The sequence below is a fragment of the Pyrgilauda ruficollis genome, unplaced genomic scaffold, assembly GCF_017590135.1.
Source record: "Pyrgilauda ruficollis isolate IOZ18807 unplaced genomic scaffold, ASM1759013v1 scaffold40, whole genome shotgun sequence".
NCBI classification, from domain to species: domain Eukaryota; kingdom Metazoa; phylum Chordata; class Aves; order Passeriformes; family Passeridae; genus Pyrgilauda; species Pyrgilauda ruficollis.
In genome coordinates this window covers 7066443-7091747 of record NW_024525490.1, presented here as the reverse complement: position 1 = coordinate 7091747, position 25305 = coordinate 7066443, and the positions used below count along the sequence as shown (strand labels likewise).

Sequence of the window (25305 nt, the reverse complement as noted above, 5' to 3'; positions counted from 1 at the left end):
TTGGCATGTTTGTGTAGGGATTTTATTTTCCCCTCTTACAACAACAGCTTTTAGGGTGGACATCCCATTCTCAGGCAGTCTGTGGATTTTTTTTTATTTAGATAGCATTTATCCCAGAGAACTTTTTGCTTGCCTTTTCTTTTTTTTTTTCTTTTTTTCCCCCTTGCATTCCTCCCAAATTGTTTGTGGGAGTTATTTACACTTATTTTATTTTTTGTCTTCTTTTTGTGCTTTTCTTTTCAGAGCTGAGGTTGGGGGCCAGGTTGACTCATTTGTTTTGGGTTTTTTTTTTTTTTTTTTCTGTTTCATGCAGCAGCCTTTCCTTGCCCCTGCAGATTTCCTGAGGTAGGTTATCCCTTGCTCAGGATTAGCCATGTCATGGATCCAAGGTGTGGTTATCCATCCCTTCTGGCAGCTTCCAGGGCCTTGCACAGCTAATGGCTTCTCCAAACCTCTACCTGATAGGTGGGATCCTGCTTGTTAGCTCTTCCCTGGTAGGTCAACTGGTGGGGAAGGGGAAGGTGCCTCTCTTCTCCAAGTCTCTACTTTCCCCCACTCACTCCCCATCAGCCAATTTTTATAGTGGACAGACACACATCCAACTTGCTACTCATAAAATAATTTTTTTTACAAGGCCACAACACATTTAAAGAGCATTTTCCTGAATGTTAGCAGGGAATTCTAAGTTATCCTTATGTTTTTCTCCCTTCTGTGAACTTGCAGTGCACTTGTGAAGTGGCTCACCTTCGTGAGCACTGCAGACCAAGGACACAGCTGACTCAAGAGACTAAGGCCTGAAGAAGTTATGAAATAAATAAAAGCAGTGTTGGGTAACTTTCTTAACAGATATTTATGATAGCTCTGTGAGTGCCAGTAAAGAATGAATAAATGTACAGGAAATCAGTTAAATCAAATCTTTGGATGCAAATGCTGATTGCTGTTCCTGAGTACTCAATCATGAGATCTTAACTTCCAATATCACTTTCTGCAGAGAAGGTGTTACAGTAGCTTCAAGCTTTTCACGTCATCAGATAAAGTCAGGCATAGCACTGCATTTCGGACTGAGGGTTGAGCTGTGGAGTGCAGTGGCAGTCACTGAAGGCACGGGAACTGTCAAGTGGGTGGCATTTCAGTGTCTAGAAAGGTTTGCAATTAGTGTTGGGTTAGAAATAGAACACAAAATATGTAGTGGAGCTATGAACTAGCTTTATCATTCTGGTGCTCTGAATTGTCTAGTTAATACCGAAAAACACATTAGCAAATGCAATGAGAGTTGTTATTTAATTCATATAATTTCCTTTCTTTTTTTTTTTTTTTTTTTTTTTTTTTTTTTTTGATAGCTGGGCTTTTATTTGGTGTAATACACTTCTAATGTTTCTGCATACAATAAAGGCTGACATTTAAAGTCTTTCTTATGCAAAATGTGGTGTAGGCTGTGACAAGCCAGGAGGATGCTGATGACTTCTCTGTGAAGATGAGCATGATGCTGCTGGCAGGGTTTCTTTCTTCTCATTGTTTGGATCCACTTGGGTTTCTGTAATGCAGCCACTCACACACAAAAGTCTGTGATTTGTCTGGCAGTCACTTGAGGAGCGAGTATGACACTGTCCTCAGAGGGGCATTCCCAGAGCTGGAGATGCAATGGGGGAAGCAACAGTCACTGAGAGCAGCATAGATGCTCCAACAGAGCAAATCCAGTTCAGACCCAAACAAGCTGAGACAAATGTTGAGACCTTGCAGTGCCAGGTCAATATAGGCCCTGTATTTGACTGTTAAAGGCACAAACCACATTCATTGGAGGACAGTAGGTGTTGTGTAATCATAATTTTCTTTCTGAATCTGAGACACACAGAGGGTGGTAACTATGGTATGGGACTTCTGGGAAAGCTAAGAACTTCTGGAAATGTAGCAAAAAGCCTGATGGAATACATTAGACTGCCAAAATGGCTCTTTGGTATCTCTATGCAGGTGACTGAATCCCACTCATAACACTATAGCTAGCAACCAAACACTAAGAAACAAAAATAAGCACAAGGCACTACCCACTGCAGATGGCAAGAATTAAACCTTTAGTTAGTATAAATGTTCTAAACATAGTTTGACAAGTAGAAAGCACAAAGTTGAGTAAATAAGGCAGGTATCAAGGTTGGGGACACACTTCTTAGGCAGATAAGGATTTGAAAAGAACCTCCAACTTAGTCCAAGAAGATAGGAAAATAGTTGCATTGTAATAGGAGTGTTTCAAGTACACAGGAGAGCATATATGTCAATGGTAGTGAAAAGGGATGGATTAAGATAGATAACAAATCATTTCCACAAAAATCTTTACAAATACAGTTTATAACTGAGCACTATGTAACACCATCTTTATGGTTATGTTCATTCTATCCATGTCAGAGGAATGGGAATGGGAAGAGGAATCCAATTCTTAGCTTTAATCAGGAGCTAAGTAGGATCCATTTTCAGCAGCATTGGTAACTTAGCACAGATAGGTATTAATATTTGTAAGATACTAGACAAAGTAAGATGCAAATATTTCCTTCTCGTATGTAATAGGTATGCTTGCCCTGAAGGGGAATATCCTGTGCTAAGAAAAAATAAAGACGTGAAAATATGGGGAAAAAGTGACATTTTTTGTTTCATCTACATTAAAAATTGAGAGTACCAGTTTCAATTAATGTTCTTGTTTATCCTTAGTATCTATTTTAGCTTTCTGCTTTTACCAAGAGCTTTACTGTCTGTGCATGTCTTATGGAAGGTATATATTAGTTACAAATTCTAGACATTTTTTGTTTCTATGCAGGATCTTGCAATTATACAGTATAAGATGAAAATCCACTAAAGTTCTAGTTATTGTGTGGAGCTCTTAGTTAAAAATCAACACTTACTTCATGCTGATTAACACCTATACAATCTCTCCAAGAAGCAGCATGTAATATTGCTCTACATGATTATTCAGCTGTCATCTGGAATAAGGAATAAGTACTTTACAAATAACACAGTCAATAAGATGGTTCTTCCCAATTCTTTCTTTTTCCACTAATATCTTTTATTGTGTTTTTAGCTCTCCAAGAACTATTATAGCTTTGTCCATTCTTTCACAAAGATGCTCTGACTTTTTCTGTGGAAATGCTGTTTTTAAGAGTTTTAACTACATTGAGGGCAGTCAAATGCGTCCCCTGATAAATAAACTGACTTGACAGTGTTCTCTACTACTCTTAAATGAAGCTATATGCTCTCCTAAAATGTCTGCACCACAGAAACCACTGTGGATACTAGTAATCTGGACAGATTGCAATGTTGTCTCATCATGCTTTTGGGAAATCTAAAGGAACAGGTTTGATTTTAAATGAGTTTTTCCTAGTCATTAAAAGTATTTTTTATATATCACAGTTTGTTCTTGCTGTGTTAGTTCACCAGCCTTCTCCCCTGACCTCCGCTATGGGAAAACTTTTCGTTTAGTTGTTTCTCACATCAGCCAAAGAAACAGTAGCAGTTATTTATTAGTCATGATCATGGGCTGGTAAGCCTGCCTTATGAGGAAAGGCTAAAAGAACTGAGTATGGTCAGTTTTCAGAAAAGAAGGCTTAGGTGAGAGGCTTACAGGGCCTTACTATCATGTTCCAGTATCCAAAAGGTGGCTACAATGAATGTGGATACTCTTTTTTCATGGAATCAAATGGAAAAGATGAGAGGTCATGAGTACAAGTTGGTCCTGAGGAGATTCTGGTTGGACATATGTGGACAATTTTTTGCAATGAAAACAATCAGCCATCAGAATAATCTTGACAGGGAAGTGATGGATTGGACAACATTGGATACTTTTAAGATTCAACTGGACAGAGTGCTGAGGCATCTTGTCTAAACAGTGTTTTGCCAAGAAATGTTGGATCACATGATCCTTGAGGTTGCTTCCAACCTGATATTCAGTGAAGTAGCATTTTTTCCAGGTGACACTATTGCTTCACTTTTGTGAATCAGTCTGTATTTGGAAGGGATTAATTTTTGTCAGTGTTTCCAAATTTCATAGGGCTTTATACTAGAAGCACCCAGCAGAGCCTGTAGGTGTAGAATACACTCTGGATATGAGAAAGAGCTGAGGAAAAAAAGGTTCAATTAAAATTTAAGTCCTTTTGCCTCTACTAGTAGCTCATATTAAAACTTCAGTGTCTCAACTGGACAAGAGACATGTTTTGTATGTAAAGTCAAGAATTTACTGCAGGTCTAATTAGAATAATAAATCTTGCAAAAAATGTAATATTAGTCCAGTTACAGAAGTACTAAAATTTACCATGCAAGTTATCCAAATATTGAAGTTCAATCACAGTAATAATAGTTTAATGCTTGAAACTTACAGACAAACTTTATACTTCCATTTGTTTCATTCAGGAGGAGGGGTTATAGTGCATTGTCATCCTGAGTCCTTTGCCAAGGGAATGCAGTGAGGGGCTTCTTCATTCTTGTACTTGAGGGGCTTGTGCTAGGGGACACTTTTAAGCATTTTCTAACATCCCATACCTTGCTTCTTTTGCTTTTCTGTGTTACATCTGAATTTTTTTTATGAAAGTAGTGTTTTATTTATGTTGGAAACTTGCCTTTTGTTACTCCTGAAGACATTTTCACCCATCTTCAAATATATCATCTCTTCAATAACCAATAGTTATTCAGTGATCATTTCCTGATAGCCTTGATCTCTGATTCTGTGTTTATATTTTTCAAGTTATCAACTGTTATCCAGTACTGTGTTCCACAATACCACATAATTTATTCTATGCACAAAAATAAGTGTCACTGGAATAGTACTTGTTATCACTATCTGAGCCATATTGGAATTATTATAAAAAAAAAAAAAGACGTATCAGCACACCATTGTACAACAAAAATCAAAACTCAAACAAATTAGAGTCTACTAGACCTAAAAAAGCTAAAACAAAGCTCCAGGCAAGCCTAAGACAAGTCCAGACAAATTGGGCTTGATAAGCCCCAGTCTACAGCCTTGCAGTATAAGAACAAACCCTGTGGTTTCTTCTTCACCAATACCATATTTACTGAACTAAAGGACTACAAAAGTGAGACACAGGAAAAACTGTGTTGACATTATTTGTAAAAACTGAGAATATATGCTGAAATGCAATTTGTTATACTTCACTTGTTTTTTATCAATTCATAGCCAAAATGATTAACACTAAGAATCAGCTGAGACAGGCCCTGTGAAATGATCCCTGGGGATTCTAGCAATAAACTGTGGGGAGTAGGGAGGTTGGTCTTCACAAGAAATAGCAGGCTGCTAATGAGGTGCTCACAGTTCTGCATTATGAGTGTTTTATCTGTATTATCAGAATTGGCAAGGGCAGAGGTCTTAAATATTACCTAAAAAATTAAAGTGGTACAGAACATTTTATAACAGAAGGGTTAACTGTGTTTAACAGCTCCCTTCTCCTGTTCTCCTGTAGCATTTTGTGAGATCTTAACTGATTTTGTAAACTCTATTAATTAAAATCTTTCATTTTCGTGTGCATGATTCTCAACACAGTCATGTACACACAGTCACACACACAGGAGCTAATTTAAATCAAGAGCATTGGGCAAGTAGATGAAGAATAGGAAAATAGTGTCTGATATTTATCTGGTTTTTGTATCCTGGATTTTGAATGAGTGCCTGGATAGCACAGAGGTATGTCAAGACTGATATTATGGGAGTTTACATCAGCTAAGGACCTGTCTTAACTTATTCCTTTATCTATAAGAACTATTAGTAAAAAGCTTGGAGAGATTCTGTTTGAGAAAGGATTGACCAGATGTTAGCTTTCCTCTATATGAAATCTCACTGCAAATATGGATTATTTTAGCAAACAGCTGAATGGTGGCTTTTCATCAGTTCTACAAGGACACAAGCACACATACACACACACACACGCACACACACACACACACACACACACACACATTCCTGCTCCTCCTTTAATTCTGCCCACACTACTGGTGTGTGAAGAAATGCATATAGTTTCCAACTGGGTAGGTTAATAAAATAAAGAAAGGAGTTTCTTAGATCTAATATATTTTCATCAAGGCTTAGCCATTCTGGCTATTTTACTGTATTCATTGTAGCCTGATATTCCACAGATTAACCTTTCCTTTAACGCTGTCACACCCCACCAACTGTGATTTAGCAAGTACATAATTTATCACTTAATAAGAATGTCCATGTTAAGCACAGTGGGAGCTTTTACTGGCAGTAAAATCTGCTTTTCTCATAGGGAAAATAAAGACTGAATTCAAGTGGACTAAAAAAGTTTAACGCCTCTTGTAATGAGAATGACCTTAGAAAGAATGGAACTTTTTATTAGCAAATGTTTAGTATGTGTTGTGATGGTCCCAAAACATTCTTTGAGAATAAAGACTCTAATTTGACATACATTAATTAATTAAATTAATTAAACTGTCAACAATTTCCAGGGTAACACTGTGTGTTCAGAGTAGTTTAAAAAGTAGTTTTATATAGTCCACATTGCACTTATAACTTATATATAACATAACTTTATTCCTAACTTATAGTTAGGAATAAAGCTCTTAATATAGTCCTTACTGTCCTGTGATTCCATGGTCTTTTTCTTTTTTTCTATAGACTTAATTAGTTCTCTGTTCTATTAATGCTTTTACAAGTTAAGAAGAAGGATGAAGAAAGTTGAAAAAAAGGAAGCTGAAAAGTTGCAAAGCTTTCAACTCCAATCCTGCCTAAACAATCTGAATCTGTTTTGGAGTTTTACATGCAACAGTCCTCCTGTGTGAAGAAGGATGCCTTGGCCTAGAGTATATCCAATTCAATATGCTGATAGGGTCACCTTTCAAGGGGATAAAGAATAAACTTCTTCTGTTTCCTTCATTCTTTACAAAATGTTGATGTGTCAGTTCATTCTTTCTTACATTTACCCCGTAAATGTAAGTAATGGGTAATTACACATTTATAATTACATCTCAAATGTCAAATGTCTTTAAGCCAGTCAGACACTCTTGTAAGCCTATGATAAGTTCTCATTGTTAGTGAAAATAGTTAACATATGGATAAGGTTCCAACCTTGTTGTTTGTAGCTCCTGTTCTAAAAGAAGTTCTGCTAGAGAATGGCACTATTAATTATGCTGTTAAAATTCATTTTGCCTTTGCAAAGATATTCAATATAAACTAACAATGAATGTGGAGAAGTTCCTGACCATCAGAACCAGAAAATTTACAAGATCTGAACTTGGGACTCTTGTACTGTATAGGATACAGCTATTTTCAAATTAATTTTTCTCTAATAACTATTTTCATACCATTCTAAATTACATTAATAGTTTAATGATTTCTCCCATAATCTAAGAAACACAGCAGGAAGAAAAAAAGATGTCTCTTGTTATTTCAGATTATAGATCTGTAATAAGGACTCTGATTCTGATATGACAAGAACAGAACTTTAGGTGAATAAATGGAATACCCTTTAAAACAAAATATATACTCAAGTGTGCTAATGCAATTTTTTTCTTTTTGATTAATATTGAATATTCTTTAAAATAAAACTGACGTTTCCTGACCACTGTGGAGAGCTGCAATATATTTTTACTTCATCCTATGGGAAATTTTTCTTCAGAGTAAATAAACTTGCTTCATTCTGGACAGTACATCCAAGGAGAATACAAAGGAGGAAAAGGAAATAAAAAAAACCCCATATGATATGCTATACTTGTAGCTTGGGGAAAGCTTCATTGTCAGTGTTCTAAAATTAAAAATCACAGCATCTCCTCTGGGAAGGGTTTTAGAGATAATCTAAGAAAAGCTCTCAGGAGACTTGTATAAATTCCTTAGTGGCTGCTTTCTCAAGTTCCCTCCATAGAAACATGCTTCACAGTAGATCAGGAGAAGAAATTTTCAGTACTATTAGTGATAAGGCAGCTGATTCATATTACTTTGAACTTAGAGCCATTTGTCTTAGGAAGACAATCAGTTTAACCCATTAGTGAAACCACAGTACCAAAAAGATCCATGCTGATCCAACACAGGATCCCAGAAATCTCTAAGAGTTCACACACACACACACAGAAATCAATGTTCTTTTTTTCTCCTCAGTTTTTCAGACTCCAAGATCAGCAGACCACATATCTATTTATTTATGTATTTATTTAATGTCATACACATTGATTGGGCTTTCTGCTGCTTCATCAGCAGCATCCACAGTCTTCAGACTAGATGGATGACCACACAGCAGATAATCTACTTTCACATGATACCTTCCTTTTTTCAATGTTTATTTGGGAATTCCTGCATCTGAGTGTAGTATGATAAAAGCCCAAAATCTGTAGCCAGTCAAACCTGCATGGTACAGTGACTACCCAGATAAATTCATTATGTGACCGGTCCAGCACCCACATTTTTTGTGTTCGTTGAAGGCCACGGTAAACTTCACTATGAAAGTTGTTTAAAATGCATGACGCAAAGCTTGGAATAGTGGAATATTTTAAAAAAATTTTTCTCAGTTAAAGTGATTTGCCTATAAAAATTCTAAAGCAATGAAGAGCTTGGCCATTATTAGATAATTATAAAAACTTCCTCTCTGACTATTCTATCAGCTTCACAGTCACATGCCCATAGCTATTAATCTCACTTTTAATGAAACAAATCTCACTTTTAATAAAACAAATAAAGTTTCAGTAACCTGAACAGATGAAACAAGAATGCTATAACAGATTCTACTGCCAATAGACTTTTATATTACCAAGTTCAATGTTATAGTAGTCAACTGTATTATTGTCAGAAATAGAAGGAAAAAACAACCCAAAATCATTCCTGATTCTGCTTTAAGGTTTTTGTTTGGTTTTTCAGTTTTTACAGAATATGCCTTAAGTACAGATCAGTTCATGTAATATTAGTGTTTTCTGAGACAGATTTCTTACCAAGGTTCTGGCAAGCCCTGAAGAGGACTTGTCTTAATTGCCATAAACAGAATTAATTCTTGAGGTAGGAAAATAAATTGAGAATTTCACTACTTATGTAGAAATCATTTGAAACACAGAACCTTATAGTGGCTTAAACTTGGCTAGCTACCAGATGCTACCCAGCTGCTCTTTCACTCCTTCTCAGTAGGATGGGGAGAGAAAATAAGATGGAGAAACTCAGAGGTCTAAATAAACAGAGGTAACTACTGTCTAAAAGTATTGACTTGGGGAAAATTTAATTTATTGCCAATTTCAAATAGAATAAGATGGTCAGGAGAAAAAAAAAACAGACAAAAATAAACCATCTTTGTTCCACAATTCCATCAATCTTTTTTTCACAGGCTTAAGTTCACTTCCTTTTCCCAGCTCCTGTACCTCTTTCTCCTTTCCCCAGGTGGTTTAGGGATAATGAGGAATGGGTTGTTGTGGTCATTCATTGTGTAACTGGATGACAGTACTTCACATATATATATGAATATATGCCTCATTTGTGAGGCAAAATTTTTTTAATGTGTGTATTGAGCTAATATGGACAGGCAGATGTGTAAGATAAGAAAAAAAACCCACACATTAGAGCAGCTAAGTTTGAAAGAAATAAAAAGATGTGAACTTTCAGAACTTTATGAACATCACATTATAACTTTCAAATGAGACATTTCATTTTTCAAATGAGTGTTGAGGGCCAGGATTTTGGTTTGTTCATGTATATCTTGAGAGAAAAAATCATTAAATAAAATGATGTTTGGTTTTTTATATTTTGTCTGTGAATAATCCTACTTAAAAGGGCAAAAATGATGCATTGGCTTTCAGTAAATTGAAATTTACTATCCAAAAGGTTAGCTGTTAGAGAGTAAAGTATGATAAAGACTGAATTTCTTATTTATCACTCTAGAAAAATTCCCCCCTGCCAAAAATTTAAAGCTTGAAGAAATCATGTTATAATGGTAGGTATATTTAAAACTAATAATTTTTTCTTGAACATTAAAAAGGTTCTGCAGAAGTTTGTAGTGCTAATACTTCTCATGAAGGTCATGCCTCAGTAGTGCTAAGGGTCATGTATTTCACAGGAAAGGTCTCTAATAATTCTGAAGCTGGTTAAATTATCTGGTTTTCCTTGCTCTTCCTTTTTTCCTTTCTAAGGTGGCATATGAGTATTGATTAAATGAATTATAAGGTCCATGTTTGATCGATTTTTCACTTTTTTAATTTAGACAGTAAAACTTTCTATCACATTCGAAGTTAAGAATTATGATTGAGATAATAGAGGTATGATTCCACTGGAAGTTAAAGAGGAAAAAGTTACCTTGCAAATGTCAAGACACCTTGTGATCCAAGATGATTAAAACTAAACTGTTTGCTATATGAATCCCAAGGTGCTGCTATATCTCAGCGTCCATGACATTTAGCCAGTGACTTTTCATAGCTTGTTAATAATGTATAGCAATCCCAGTGTAAATTTGCAGTGACAGATCTGGCCTGTTACAGTAGAGCAGTTAACCAGATTTATTTTGGACAGAAAATGCAGATTTGGAAAAAAAAACTCATGACTAATGTCAAAAGAGATTGCACATTTACAAGACAATTTTAGCTGAGGCATTTGCTCAGGAGATGTTCTTTTCACATTCATCTATTATTCTGCCCAACATCCTAATAATCTAACCTGGAGGTATTAGCAAAACATTAAAAAAGTCATCAAGGTTAACACTCACAAAGAAAAACTGATGTCCCCAGAAACATTCACAGTGTGGAGTGGTCCACAAAATTCATTGATTTTGCCATGTTGACTGAGTCACATAAGGAGGGAAAGGTTACAGCATAAACATTCTCTTCTAAGTACAATTGCTGTTAATCATTGCTCCAGATAAACCTCATAAACTTCTGTGCTGTAGAAACCATGTTTTTTCTGAACCTCATATCTCACTGATACACAAATTATTCATAAGCTGTAAAAGGTCACAAGGCAGATGAAGAAAGAGAGGGAGAGAGAAGGAAAGGGTACAGGAAAAAAAATGGACTCAAATGATGAGAGACAAAAGAAACTCAGAGCAGTGGGTTACAAGAGAATATAAATCAGTGTTGTAGAGAAAAATGTGGCTGACGTTTGGATTCCTGTAGATTTTCTCTGAGGCTGAAAGTTTACTAACAAAGAAAAAAAATTACTGTGACTGTAGCAAGAATTGTCACAGATCAAAATCCTTCATTTAATTCTCTCTTTTCAGTCTTTGTTCAGCTATTGCTTTGGCATATGCTCAAATTAAGATAATAACTCCTGATAATGTTGATATAAAGGCGCAACACAAAAGGGATTATATTTGCACCAGTATGTCAGCATCTTATATGAGATAAAAAAAATCTGCAGGGAATGACAGGAAAGAGAAAGATCTTTGTCAACATCCCTAAAACTGGTCATAAATAAGTTGCGAATGCATTATTCTTATAGCAAATGACCACTATTTTTTGCTGCCTTTCAGTACAAAACTATTGATCTTATGTTGATCCTTCTGTAAGTTTAAAAGCTCAGACTTCCCAGTGCATTAGCTTACTTTGTTAGATAAGTACTAGGAGTTATTTGCTGATAAACCTAGATATGCATTTACTTATAAAGACAAACATTGTTTTCTATTAGATGGTAATCAACATACAAGATTTGCAGTGATCATACCTTCATATGAAAGGTATCTAATAGCCTCTGCTTTTCATTTGCAGAATGTTCATATCCCAAACAACACATAGAAATATGTTGCAAAGTGTTTCAGTTATTTTTACTTCTATTTATAGCAACAAGAACTGTATTCCATACCTACTTAAACTTTCCAATATCAGTTGTTTTTAGATTCTACTGTTTCTGTCCCTTCTAATGTTCTAGAAGGAATGACAGAAGGGAAGTAAGAATGTGGAGAGGCAGAACAAAAACACTTTTTTTTTTTTTTGAAGGAGTAGATATGAAGGAAGGTGGAAGTGAGCAAAAGCTTAAGATATTATTGAAGTGCTTGTCAAATCCTAAGAAAAGTTAACTTCATTAAAACTCTTAATAAAGTGTAAAGTTTATTACAATTTTGGGAAATTTGTGAAAGCTGCTGATACTAAGCTGTTATTTTAGCTTGCTTCTAGTTGCTTCATAATTGCTCAGAATAACTTAGTTAATAACATGGCTGTCTTTGCAGTGATGAAACATTTTTTATATCGCATCATGCTTTTTCAACAGAAACAAATTGCATACTGTGGCATTCCACTTTTTAGCAAAAAAATATAGCACATCAGTATGTTAAATGCTTCCAATATTCTAAAGTATTCTATAAGTTGGATGAATGTCTGACATTGGAAAAAGGGCACCTTGTGCATATTGATATATGTAAGACTTGATATACTGAATGTCTAGGTATTTTCATGGGTTTAAGTCTTCCATCTAAATTTCAATTTGGAAGCAAAGTCCTATTTGTAAAACATTTCTAGTTCTGGTGGTGCCACAATCACTTTTCATGGTATTATAAATTTAATAAATATTTGGAAATCTTGCAGTACAAAATAGATTATTTTTCCCAAACATGTACATACACACACACATGTATAAATATATATATTTTTCTACCTCAGTGTCCATAGAGTTAGGCCCATGGTTATATAGTTTATATCTCTGAAGTTTCAAGGCTTTGTAGAGCCTTGAGTCTCTAAAGTCTCAAGCTTTGCTGAGTAGGAAATTACACAGAGTTCATCCAGGCTGTAACCTGCAATATCTAGCTGATTCCATACTATTGATTCTCCATGGGAGTTATAGCAACCTGCTCCACTAATCATTCTTGCTCCAAATAGTTATGACCACAGGAGCTCAGTAAACTGTTCTAGTCTTTACTGGTGTCTACTCCTCAGCAAGTATATACACCACATATGAAAATGTGCTCAACTGAAGCAGCCAACAAGAGTTCTTTACAAGACCTTTTTTCAATGTTTGACTTTTATAGACTAAAATATCAAGCTCACATATGTTAGATACACATAGGTAGTTGTTCTGTCCAGATATTTTACATGATTGTATATTTTTTCCCATTTATTCTGTAAATGCTTTTTTATTGTTAAGATAAAATATGTATAATTGCACCAAAACCACAAAGTTAAATTGAATTTAAACTGGCATAGTATTGACTGTGTCTAGTAGCCTTTTTCCCCTAGTAGAATATTCTTTCTGTCCTTTTCATATCTGGAAAATTTTGCTCCCTTCAATTTGGGGTTTTTTTTTTTGTATTTTAATTATTTTTCCTTAATATGCTCTGTAGACAGTGTGAAGACAAAGGTGTATGAAGAAAACTATTTAAGATTTCAGTGAGCAGAATCATCCTCTGCATTCCTTATCCCACCAAGCATAGGATCGGGTGGGATAGTTAGGGTGATTAATGCTGGTTATGTGAAGTTGTGTTCTAACTTCTGGGCTTTGACATTTACAAATAGGATCAAAGGACCAAACTGTATCTTCTCAGTGAATTTTTTTCAATGTTTTTCAACCAAAAAGCAGGTGAGCTTATGGCGCACTCATTAAGGTGTATTTTCCATCCTTTTCTCTCATATGTTATGACTAGATATTTGAAAAGTAGTAGTGCACACTTCAGTTTGTTTATTTTCCAAGCAGTGTGCCATAGCTGTCATCTGTAGTTGATGTAGACTTTGACAAATCTGTTCTGTTGTTATTTTCTTGGTAGATTGCAAATTGTCATTACCCAGAGTGTATTCCATACAAAATGGAACAATCACCAAATAGTCACCGCAAAAATAAACCAAAGTATAATTCCTGATACATAGTGTAATAATCCCTCAGATACTATCCCTCAGATAGTATAGTAATCGCTCAGGAGGTGTCACACACATGTGTTTCATTGCCCATCCTCCTCTTTTGCTTCACAATGTGGAAAGCTAAGGTAGGCACTGCAGGTGCCTCATTCTAATTATACATGTTGAATTCACTCAGTGTAGCACCTTGAGGAGTAGGTGACGTGGCTACTTGGATTTACTCAAAGGTACTTTGGTAATGCACTCATCTCCCTCTTAAGTGAGGCATAAACCTTTATCTTTCTCAGTAGACTCAAGGCAACATACAAGGTATGCACCACCCAGTTACTAAAAGGAGTCTTTGAAAACATTGTCTCATGTGAAATATATCCATGTATCCAACACACCTGAAAAGAGTAAATTGTATTAATATCATTATGGGACTCTGGTTTTTTAGAACATATTTGCTATATCATAACATATATAACATATATAACACATATCCATAAAGCTGTGTGTATATACACAAAAACATGTTTTAATAATGAGATTAGTAGGATTTTTTAACTTCATTAAAGGTCTTGTAAGTCTTGTAAGCTATATGTTGAAATCATATGCAACTACTTTGATATCAATTATCACATAGAATTTACAACCACAAAAATACAGAAGAGTTTGGGGTTTTTTTAACAAATATTTTATACCTACAATAATAATTAAAGCTTGATCCCTGAAGATTAGCTTTTATGCTGTAGTTTATATTAGATTGTACAATTTGTCACCAAGCAGTTTCAAACACAGTCTGCAGTTACTTAGCTAAATTATTTTAGTAGACAATCTCCCAAGAGTGCATAAAGAAAGGTTTGTATTCACCTTGATAGAACCAGTACACTCTAATTGAGACTGTTACGTTTGATTATGGTCCAGATGTGAAATTTTTGGATGGGTTTTGCCATCATAAATCCCTTAAAAGATCAGCATGTATCAAAACATGAAGCTTGGAAGTGTTCCAGTAAAATACCTTGAAACAGAAAGTAATATATGATGTCTTGTTAATGCACACGTTTTAGACACATTGTTTCCACACAAGGTCTATTTTATATGATGTTTATGCATAGTATGACACTTTGAAATGTTGTTTTCTTCAGGTGTCTTGCTGGATTTTCTGGACAATTTTGTGAAATAGAAATTAATGAGTGTAATTCATCACCTTGTCTACATGGCTCAACCTGTGCTGATCATATCAATGGATACACTTGTAAATGTCAACAAGGTAACTGCCATATGACAGAGCAATCTTAAACAATGATAGTTTTGAATTATCAGTGTTAATAGTGAGAAAATTGGTAAACCATATCAAGCTCTTTTGTTATATATGAACTATAAGGGGTACAAAATGCTCTTTGGCGAGCTTTTTGAATGAAATCTAAAGAGAATTAACTACTCCAGTAAGCATATGAGAATGGCTTCAAAGTACAGTCAGCTCACTGAGGGAGTCTGAAGTATTATCTAGAGCCAAGTTTATTGTTTATGACCTTTACTAATATAACTTACTGACCAAGCCATCAAATAGTCACTGTTTAGCAGCAAAATAATTTTACTACCTATAGAATGAGATTGACTGAGAAGAAATTCTGAAGACTTTAACTAACATTTTGATTATTATCCTTAGTGTTGGTGTTGTAAGGTATACTTATGCTTATTCCACTGGCAGGGATTAAAAGAAAATTTTTTTAAAACATTAAAAATAGAATGAAATAAAGGCACTTGCTTCAAAGGTATTTCCTAATTCTGACCTGTATTAGTTAATACAGGTCTATTGGCTTATGAAAATAGAAGAGATTTAGTATTTATTCAAAAGCAAAGGTCACAATCAGCCTGCACTGTCATGCAATCACAAATTTAATCTGTTCAGGACTGCTTAAAATCTCCTGTCATGTCTACTAATAAAAATAATTTTCTCAACATAAGTAGGATTTCTAATCCATATACATAAGTAGCATTCTGCTCCATAAATTACTCTTAAATTAAGAAATATATGAGCACCTACCTCCTGAAACTTTAATTTTTCCGTATAAATCTATTTAATATTTTACTCTCTTCTGCTGCTGAATGATTTCTGTGATATTTCTTACTGGTAATTTTAGAGATAATTTAGGTATCTGGATAATAAATATTCTGTTAACGCATCCTATCTCCATATATCTGATCTAGTTACTTTGTGCCAAAATATGTTCACATTGTTGGTTTCAATTTACAAGCAAAAATATGTTACCAAACTCTCCTGAAGTTAAGTGACCATATATACATTACACTTTCCTAGAGCCTTTCTACCCATTCTTGCTCTACATTTATAAGAAAGCACATAGCAAATTGAATATTAATATCTTTTGCATTTTTTTTTATTCTGAATTCGTCTTAATGCAGCTTACAAAACTATATGTAAAAGATCTTATTCAAAAAATTATGGAAGATACTGAAGCAAATACATTCATGTGTATAAAGAAAGCCAATTTGGCAGTTTATTAATTTGTTTAATTGATAATAAGGAATGATTTTCTAACATGTAAGACTTAAATCTAAGTATCTTTGGCTTAGTAAAGGCTAATTATGTGTAGGACTATATTGATTACAGCTTAATATTTTTCAGCAACCTTTTTAATGTCAGAGATACTTGATAATTCAGAAAGCACTATAGTTCTGATGTATGAACCAATGAGTGATTTTTTTTTTTAATTTTTCATACAGAATTCATGATAATAAAGATCTTTCTGATCTTAAAAAGTCTGAGTCATGACCTAACTTCAGTACTACATATCCACCTGGTACTGCATATTGCCATATCCCCCTCCACCAATATTAATGACTTAAAAACCTAAAGATGTAATTTTTAGTAATTAAAATGCTTCACACAGAATACATTGCCAAGTCCATTTTTTCCCTTATTTTTAAAGCTTATTAAAATAATACATCAAATAATTTTAATATAGGCATTTAAAAATTGCTCACTAGCCAAGAACTGTGACTGCTGTCTCTGTACAACTTGGAAACTTTTGGTATAAGTAGGAGAAAGTCCTCTAGGGCTTTGGAACTCACTCCTACAGCTAACATGTTTTAAATACCTCCCAACCCAAGCATGGTTGACTTTCTTTTATACTCCTTTTAATACCATGTGTTAGTAGGGGTGAAAGATCTGTAAATCACTTTTCCTTTAGGTAAAAACACAGAAGAAAAAACACATGCATTAAGTATATACTTAATTTTTACATATCTTGAGGGTTGTTTAAAATTAATACGGTATTTTCCAATGTTCTTTGAGTCTCTAAAACAGCTGAAGAGATGAGAACGTTACAACTCTGAAAAGGGGTGAATTTGGAGAGGCAGGGGAACCTTTGAGAGGAGAAACTTTTTTCAAAAATTGCACATCTGAAGAAAGGGATTAGAAGAAAAAAATATCATCCAGAGAGAGAAAATAGAAAAACCTAGGGGAAAAAAATTGGCATTTTTTGCAGACTCTGACTGTTCACATATAATAGATCTTATATTTCTCTTCTTAGCTTCACCTATAGAAATATGGAGCTGGGATTGAGGATTTTTTGGTCTATAAAGGCAACAATGGGAAACAACTGGGCAGATAGTCTGATATACCCCTCAACAGATTCCCTGTTGTAATTTAATGAAATGGAAAAGGGATAGTACCAAGACTAAAATAGGAACAAGGCAGATGATTGCAGCTTTCCAAAAACCTCCAGAGAACAAAGTGAAGCATGTGGTGACAGCATGTGATACCAGGAAAGGGAATGGATTTAGCTCTGACAAATGCATTTTGTAATGGATCATGAATTTTGTCTGCTATTGTCCCAGTAGCAGGCCCCATACCCTTAGAATAATAGATGCACGTTCAGGTTCTGTGCCTGCAGCTTCAGGCTGTTCAGGTGCAGAAGCAGCATGGAGAGATGTAAACTGTGTTCTAACAGCACCTCAGACAGCTCAAAAGCAACAACAGCAGCTGTTGCAAATAGCAGGCTCATGGTTAAATCTTCAACTGGGCAGGCTGCTCTTCTACCAGGGCAACTAAAGCAAGACTGGAATGTAACAGGTGAATGCTTTTGGTGCATAGCCTGAGGCAAAGTCTGAACAGTGGCAACTAGATTTGTAGCAGCCAAGGACTGCTAGGGGACTTGTGGGGCTGTTGGGTTTCTTTGTTAGTTTGTTTAGAAGTAGTAAAATGGAGAAAAAACAAATCTGTAATGGGTGGTGGGAATATCATGGCAGAAAGTCTGGTACTCTTCATCAACTAGCCATATTTTACAGAGTTCTGGGTTTGTGTTTACTGAGCAAATGGACCGATTCTATTTCAGCTTAGCCTACAAGGAGCAAGTTCCAGACAGGCTTAAATTATATGATCTAAAACACAGCTTCAAGATAAGAATTTAGCCTCTAATTTGTGGTGTACTTACTTGTAAAGGAGATTTTAGTAAGAAATGTACATTAATAAAATTTCCAGTAATCTGACTAATGAACTGTGAGAAGACAGAATCTCATAGTGTTCAAACACAAAGTATTTGGTCAAAAAATGTCCTCCTCATTGATCTGGTACAGTAATCTCAGCCATTCTCTTTTAAACTTTTTTCCTTTATTTTTTTGAACTCTGTGAAACCAAAGCCCAAAAAAGTTCATATTCATCCCATAATATATATATCCATATATGTGAGAATGGATGATAGTTACCCATACCTTTGTTCCACTGACACTCAGTAAATGGATCTAGATTTTAATAAGTCTTACTTTGGGATTTGCTTTGCTTTTTTTTCTGACAGGATGGGAAGGCCTCCATTGTGAGTTGGATGTTGATGAGTGCATGTCCAACCCCTGCATACATGGTATCTGTGTTCAGAAGGAGCCCAGCTTTGGTTATTCCTGTTTTTGCAAGCCAGGATTTGTGGTGAGATGCTGAAACTCTTTATCTTTCCTTTTACCTGGCTGTTTAACATTGCACAGAAAATACTTTTTCTTTTTAAGCTTGCTCAGAATTGTTATTATACTTCTTGAACTAAATGGAATCACAGAAGTGACATATGCTTTGTTCAAGGAATTCACCAGGAATTTCTCCCTGTTCCAGTGACTCTTTGTCTACAATTTTGTAAAGTCTGTATTTTACCATAAGGACCTGGTAGGTAAAAATGGATCGTAAAAATGCAAACAATATGACTAAGTTTACTGACAAACTATCCTGAGAAGGAAAAAATTATCCAATAAAAATTAATACCATTTTTGAAAGGTGGATTTTAGAGAGTAGTATGGGTAACATTGATACTTCCCACAGAGCATGGTAACTGCTGCCTTTTTGTCTTCTAAAGAAGATTGGCTTTCCAAACAATGCCAAGTAGTGATGAAGGATGCATCACTTGAAGGCCACAGTCTTTTTATATGGAAAACAGTTTGATCCTTATGTTACAATAATCTCATTTTTTCCTTAAATATTCATGCTTATCTTACACGAACAATTGTAATGGAGAAGATCAGGTTCACAATTTTTTTACCATTTATGTCTCACCAAAAAAACCCAAAAAAACTTCTGAATACCAAATAAAAGCATCAGAGAGAAAGACTAAAATCTATTCAGAGAAATTTTTTTTTAATTAGTGCAAAATTTAATGGTACAAGTCAGCGTTGTGTGACACTGTAGAGACCAGAAGTACAAATAAACCCAGAAATGAGTTACAAGGAGGATAGATTAATTGTTATTCAAATTACTCTTCTGAATGTTACCCTGCCCCAGGGAGTCTTTGATTTACTTATTGCCAAAAGTTGGAATGGCATATTTGGTGAGTTACCAGATGCTAGCTCTGCTTGTTTTCTTCCTGCTTTCTTCCCAAAGTATTCATTAATAGCTCACTGATGATGGAGCTAGATAGATATTTGACCCATGGGGGCAGTTTTTCTATTAGTACATAGCTTGAGTATTAATTGTACATTATGTTGCAGAAAAAGTAAGCCCTTGCAGAAGGAAAATAACAAGCCTTTGAAGCAGCTGAAATTTTAGGATGTATAATCTTTGCTTTTTATTCCATTATTCATTTTTCCATCTTCAGTCCCTCCAATTCCACTGTGCTTTGGGAAGAAATGTAAAAAGTAAGAAAACACGGTGGGGGAACCACCACAGAAACATTTTTAACATACCTATCTTCAGTGTCAAGGGGAAGAAGGTATGGCCTAAGCACCTCAAGAGGTATATTTGTTAGGTCCCAATGGGTTCTGGTTCCTAAGCATGAGTAGGTGTGGAGTGGAAACAGCGAAACTCAAAGAGAAATAAGTATTCAAAAGACTCCAGCTAGAGTGTGTATATAAATCTCCTGTAGTCTATGCCTGTACTGCTATCCAAAGTATGGATCATAAAGCATAGATTGTGAAATCTCATAAATTTTCAGAAGAAAAGCATAGTCAGTGGTATATGAAATAAGTGTTTACTTTTTAAGGGGAACCATCTACAGACATATACCTACTTTTAAATACAAACCTGCACAAGCTAAATGATTCCATCCCCCTGCATGGAAACTGTTAAAGCATTTACAGGCACTTTCAGTGCTATCAAATTTATCTATGGCTACTTAATGTACCCTTCATGCACACTGGAGGTTATCCACATCTGCTTTGTTTCTATGACTCATAAAATTGTAATCAAATGCTCTTTGCCATTAAATGTAGTAGTCATAAAAATGTACTAATCTGTCACAGGAAAGTCAGAATGAAACATAAGTTTTATAGGATTAAGAATGATTATGAGCTTGCTCAAACTAGTAATTTGTTCTATGTGTGGAATTAGAAAAGAGCTAGAAGGAAATGGATGGAAACTGACATATTAATTGCCCTGTTTTTCCTTTGTGCTTTGGAATACTGACACAATGAGTGATTTTATAAGATGCCATGAATTTACCAGATAGCTTGTCTGCTTGCCAAAAAAAATTAAGAAGTTGATTGAAACAACAATCTATCAAAATTACTCAAACCCCACCAATTTAAACTCTTGTGTTTTAAACCCTGAAGAATTTAAACTACTTGTAAAAAAAGTAATTTCAGTTTTCATGTCTACATTTTTTCACCTCTCTCTCTTGTCCTTCCTATTGTTTCTTAATATCATAAATTAATATATTAGACTTGACAGAGATCTCATAAAATATAAGTTGTCCCAAGTTCTGTGTGAATAGTTAACCAGGTAGACATGAAAGACTATTTAAGCATTTGTCTGAAGGAAAGTGTGTAATGAACACATGCTTCCTGAGCTCTAGACAAGGTTTGGATTTTTTACATATGCTCCAGTTGCAGGAGAAGATTCAGTCAGAAATTATGCCATTATGATATGTTGTTAGAGATGTATGTCTTCAGGGATGAAATGTGCATATTTTAAATAGTCATCCAAATATGTAGTATCCTTCTAGGATAGCTGTTAGCTGTCTCTCTTCACGTAGCCTATTAGTTCATTGCAACAGAAATGAAAATAAAATGAACCCAGGCCTGACTTCAGAATATATTTATTTTACACTTCAAGAATGCATTTAATTCACATAATTATTCCTTGCCTTTTTACAGACCACTGAATATGATCGTTTTTAGTTTATTACTAGGGAGGATATTTCAGACTTCCCATGAATTGTTACTCGTGATAAAAAAATAGGAAATGAACGCCTGCTCCAATTTGAGACTGCCACTATATTTTTTTTCTTTTCTAAGCACTATCTGTGAATGCAAGGTATTAAAAGGGAGCTGTGTGCAGATTTGGTAACAACAGACAACAAACAATGGGCTGCAGTGTACAAAAGGAAAGAACATTAGCTTGCAAGTCAGACCAAGCCATAGATGTTTAGACAGCTAAGTCCTTTGTAAAAAGTCTTTTTAAAACCTACATTCTATCTGAAGATCATTACTTTAACCAGTTTTTATTACTAGTAACAATATTGTCTTTGATACTTTGCAATTACAAATCTGTGGAGAAATTATTTTTCTTGATAATCAGAGTCAAAATGTCACTCAGTTAAAATTTAAATATCCAACTATACTATTAAATTACTTAAGAAATATTTTCCACATAATATTTCCTTTTGAAAGTGTAAACAGTTTAATATAAGCAAAAAATATTTTTGAATCAAAAGAAAGCAATAATTGTAACTAACATAATTATGAAATGTAAATTGTATTCAAAAATGTCTTTTTTTTTTTGAAAACTCTCTTTCAGGGACGAAGCTGTGAGATTAATTACAATGATTGTCTTATACACTCCTGCTCCACTGGGTTTCTTTGTGTTGATGGAATAAACAATATCACCTGTTTACCTACTATGCCCCAAAGCAAGAAAATTCTCAGTGAAGTGGCTGAAGTGTTTCCTGCTGAAATTTTAGACAATGACCTTCCATCAGTGCTGGCTGTGTCTATGGATCTTTGGTCTAAACATGTCTCTCCTGATTTACATGCAGGAGAAGTGTCCCAAGGTGAGTAGAAAGAGCTTCTGAACAATGCATATATCAAACTTCTTTCCTTGTTAATACTTCTAAAATAGTAAGAATATTGGAAACATATTAATTTTAATTATGATTTTTTAAAAATGTCATGTATTCCCTTCTATTTTTATTGTATTTACTTCAACATCCTTTCTTAATTGCATTTATATGTAACTGCAAAATTACTCTTATCTCTCAAAAGAATTTTTCCCACCATCTTTCACATCCAATGAGTAAAACCCCACTTTCTTTTAGCTGGGTTTTCAGTTTTCCAGAGTGTACAATTTCATATGCCTCATATTGTGTTCAGTAATCTCTGATTCTAATGCCAATCTTCCATTCTTCCTTGGCTAGTCAGCAGGAGAGAAAGATAATTTGCCTTACTCCATGGGGACTTTTGATTCTTTTTTCCTAGTTCACATGTTTTCTGAGTGCTTCTTTTTCTGTGCATCTAAATGGTTTTAGACTAAAAATATATTGGACAAACTCTCAAAGTCTCTGCCATTCTAATTGTTTGTAGTGATGTTTTTGGGATACCAAAATTTGCCTATCCTGTTATTTTAAAAACATTTGCAAAAAAGTCAAAAGTAATAGAAGTGTAATATTTCATTGTGAAGATTGTACCTTCATTGTGGCCTCTTCATTTTACTAAAAATAGTATTACACAGGTAGCGTGTATCAGGTATTCTCTTTACAGATAGTTTCAGAATTTTTTGCTTACATACCTCTTCAAAGTGATTATTTATATAAAAAATAAGTGGAGTCCTGTTTCGTTGTTTTGGTGGGTGTTTTTTGGTTTGGTTTGGTTTGGTTTGGTTTGGTTTTGGTTTGGTTTTGGTTTTCATTTTGTTTTGTTTTTATGTTGTTTTTGTTTGGCTTTTTGTTGGTTTTTATTTGTTTGAGTTTTTTATTTGGGTAAATGAGTTTTAGAGAATGTTAGGTTTTGGTATAGAGAATTCTCTTGGGATTCACTGATTGAGTGATTGATTGACTGAGCTGCTTGTTCTGCCTTTTCCTTCACAAGAATCACATACTCATCTTCCATTTTTTGGTTGATATTGTCTGACTATTTTCCTTCAGAGACCATCTCTTTATAATCATAATTTTTATCATTTATGTTCTTTAAAGAGACAAACACAAACTTGACAAAATTATTAGCTCACATTAAACTGCTGACAACAGACAAAATTCAGCTACTCCTAGAGACAAAACTGCATGATCCTGACATGGAGATCTGTCATTCAGGAAATTAGGGTACTTTCTGAAACATTCAGCTGAATAGTGTATCTCAAGAACTACTTTTCATTGACATAGTTAACAGTAGTTCTGAGTTCAAAACACATCTATTTGTAAAAGTAGAGTGAGACTCTTAAAATATTTTTAAAACAGTCTGATCAAGTGCTCTTATGTATATCTTCTTCCTACAAAACCTTCAGGTAGAAAGTTCCTGATGGACACTGAAAAGTTATTTTTACATACCTGGTATCCTGCTTCAAGTTCTGCCTTATAAAAGAATATTAGCTATACTGTACTGAAACAAATGACTGCTGTGCCTGATAAAGAACTCGTGAGTATACCCTGTTACCTGGACTGCACAGCACATCTGCAGTGGAGTAGGTTCTGGCCTTTATCAGCTGGTGTTCTGTTGAGTTCCTCATTTCTATTCAGAGAACTTCTTGAGGTGGTGGGGTGTTGTTATACAAAGATAAAAGTGTCTGTCAAAGTTTCCAGGTGCTTGGAAGAGATTTATTGTCACCTGGCAGCAGCTGATATGGCAACTGCTGCCATACCTGACACAGATGGCCATTCCTCACCTTCTGCCACACAGGCTACTCAAGCTGTAGAGAAGCAGGTTGGAGGCTGCTACAGTGCTGACAGGAGATCAGCAACTGAAGTTTCACCTCACTACAATAATCTTTTCAGGATTTCAGGTGTTCCTTTCATCATACTTACATATAAACTCAGGAGTTATTTCTACTTCTTGAGTGTATATAATTATGATATTATAGTATAGGTTATAGTATATGAGTATATAGTATATAAGCAAAATCAACATTTTTAATGTAAAATAGGTACAGAGAAAAAGTGTATATCTCTTGAGATAAAATTTTTTTGTATGTAGTACAATTAACTTGACGCTTCTCATTTCACAATGAGACAAATGATGGCTGCATTTTTTAAAAGCAGTGCTAGTTTTAGAACATTGCAACATTTCAGAAATAAATTCAGGGAATTGAAAGGACACAAGAAAACCAAAGAATTCTGGAATTAAGTATTATGGAATATTGATTGGTTTAGTCTACATTTTTATACTATACTTTTATAAAGCAGAATGAATACCCATAAAGCCAAGGAGAGATTTTTTTGCTTTTCATTCTTTGCTTGAGGGCTTGTATTGGAAAAAATGACTTTATATCATTGATTTAAAGCACTTAGGGGGGAAAAGTATTTCTAGACCAGGAAAGATATGTATAAAGGCACCAAAAGACAAATAAACCATTTTTGTGGGGTATAGAATACAGTTATTTTCTTGTGAATGCTTGTCTAAATAGATTTCATTCTCAGTATGCATACATAAATACACAGATCAAATTCATACTGCCAGAAGTGCCTCCTGATACTGTGCCTGTAGTCAAGAGGTCAAGCTGTCTGAGCATACCACTATGGATTTCCAACTGATCATGATTTGACCTAAAAGGAATTTTATTTGCAGTTGTTGTTGTTGTTGTTGTTTTGTTGTTGTTGTTTTGGGGAGTTTTGTTTGTTTGATTGGGTTTTTTGGTGGACAAACTAGAAAAGGAACAACAATGCATCCTCAAAACTAATAGCTGCCCTTACATTGATGCATAAGCAAATCTATGTTTTTTTTATTGGAAGAAATAAGACTATTAAAAAGCTAAGTGAGAAATGCTTTTGGATGAGTAAGATCTTTAATACACAATCCACAGTGGAAGAAATGTGTAAGTAGTTAAACCTGTTGTACTTGTCTATAATTACAGATTTAGAGTATTTGTTAATAATCTTTGTTACTAAAACTTGAGAAAAAATACTGATGACACACCCAGAAAATTTGCAGTCTCTGAAA

The 25305-nt window shown here is 34.6% G+C and overlaps 1 protein-coding gene across 1 annotated transcript in view; it reads left to right on the top strand.

Moving 5' to 3' along the window:
* The window catches only part of EYS (eyes shut homolog), a 610207-nt gene that overhangs the window by 258354 nt on the left and 326548 nt on the right, over positions 1-25305 (top strand). Inside the window, exons 20-22 of the mRNA XM_041477332.1 lie at positions 14874-14998; positions 18546-18670; positions 21959-22211. Of these exons, the coding sequence (XP_041333266.1) occupies positions 14874-14998; positions 18546-18670; positions 21959-22211 (503 nt within the window). The remainder of the gene's footprint in view (positions 1-14873; positions 14999-18545; positions 18671-21958; positions 22212-25305) is intronic.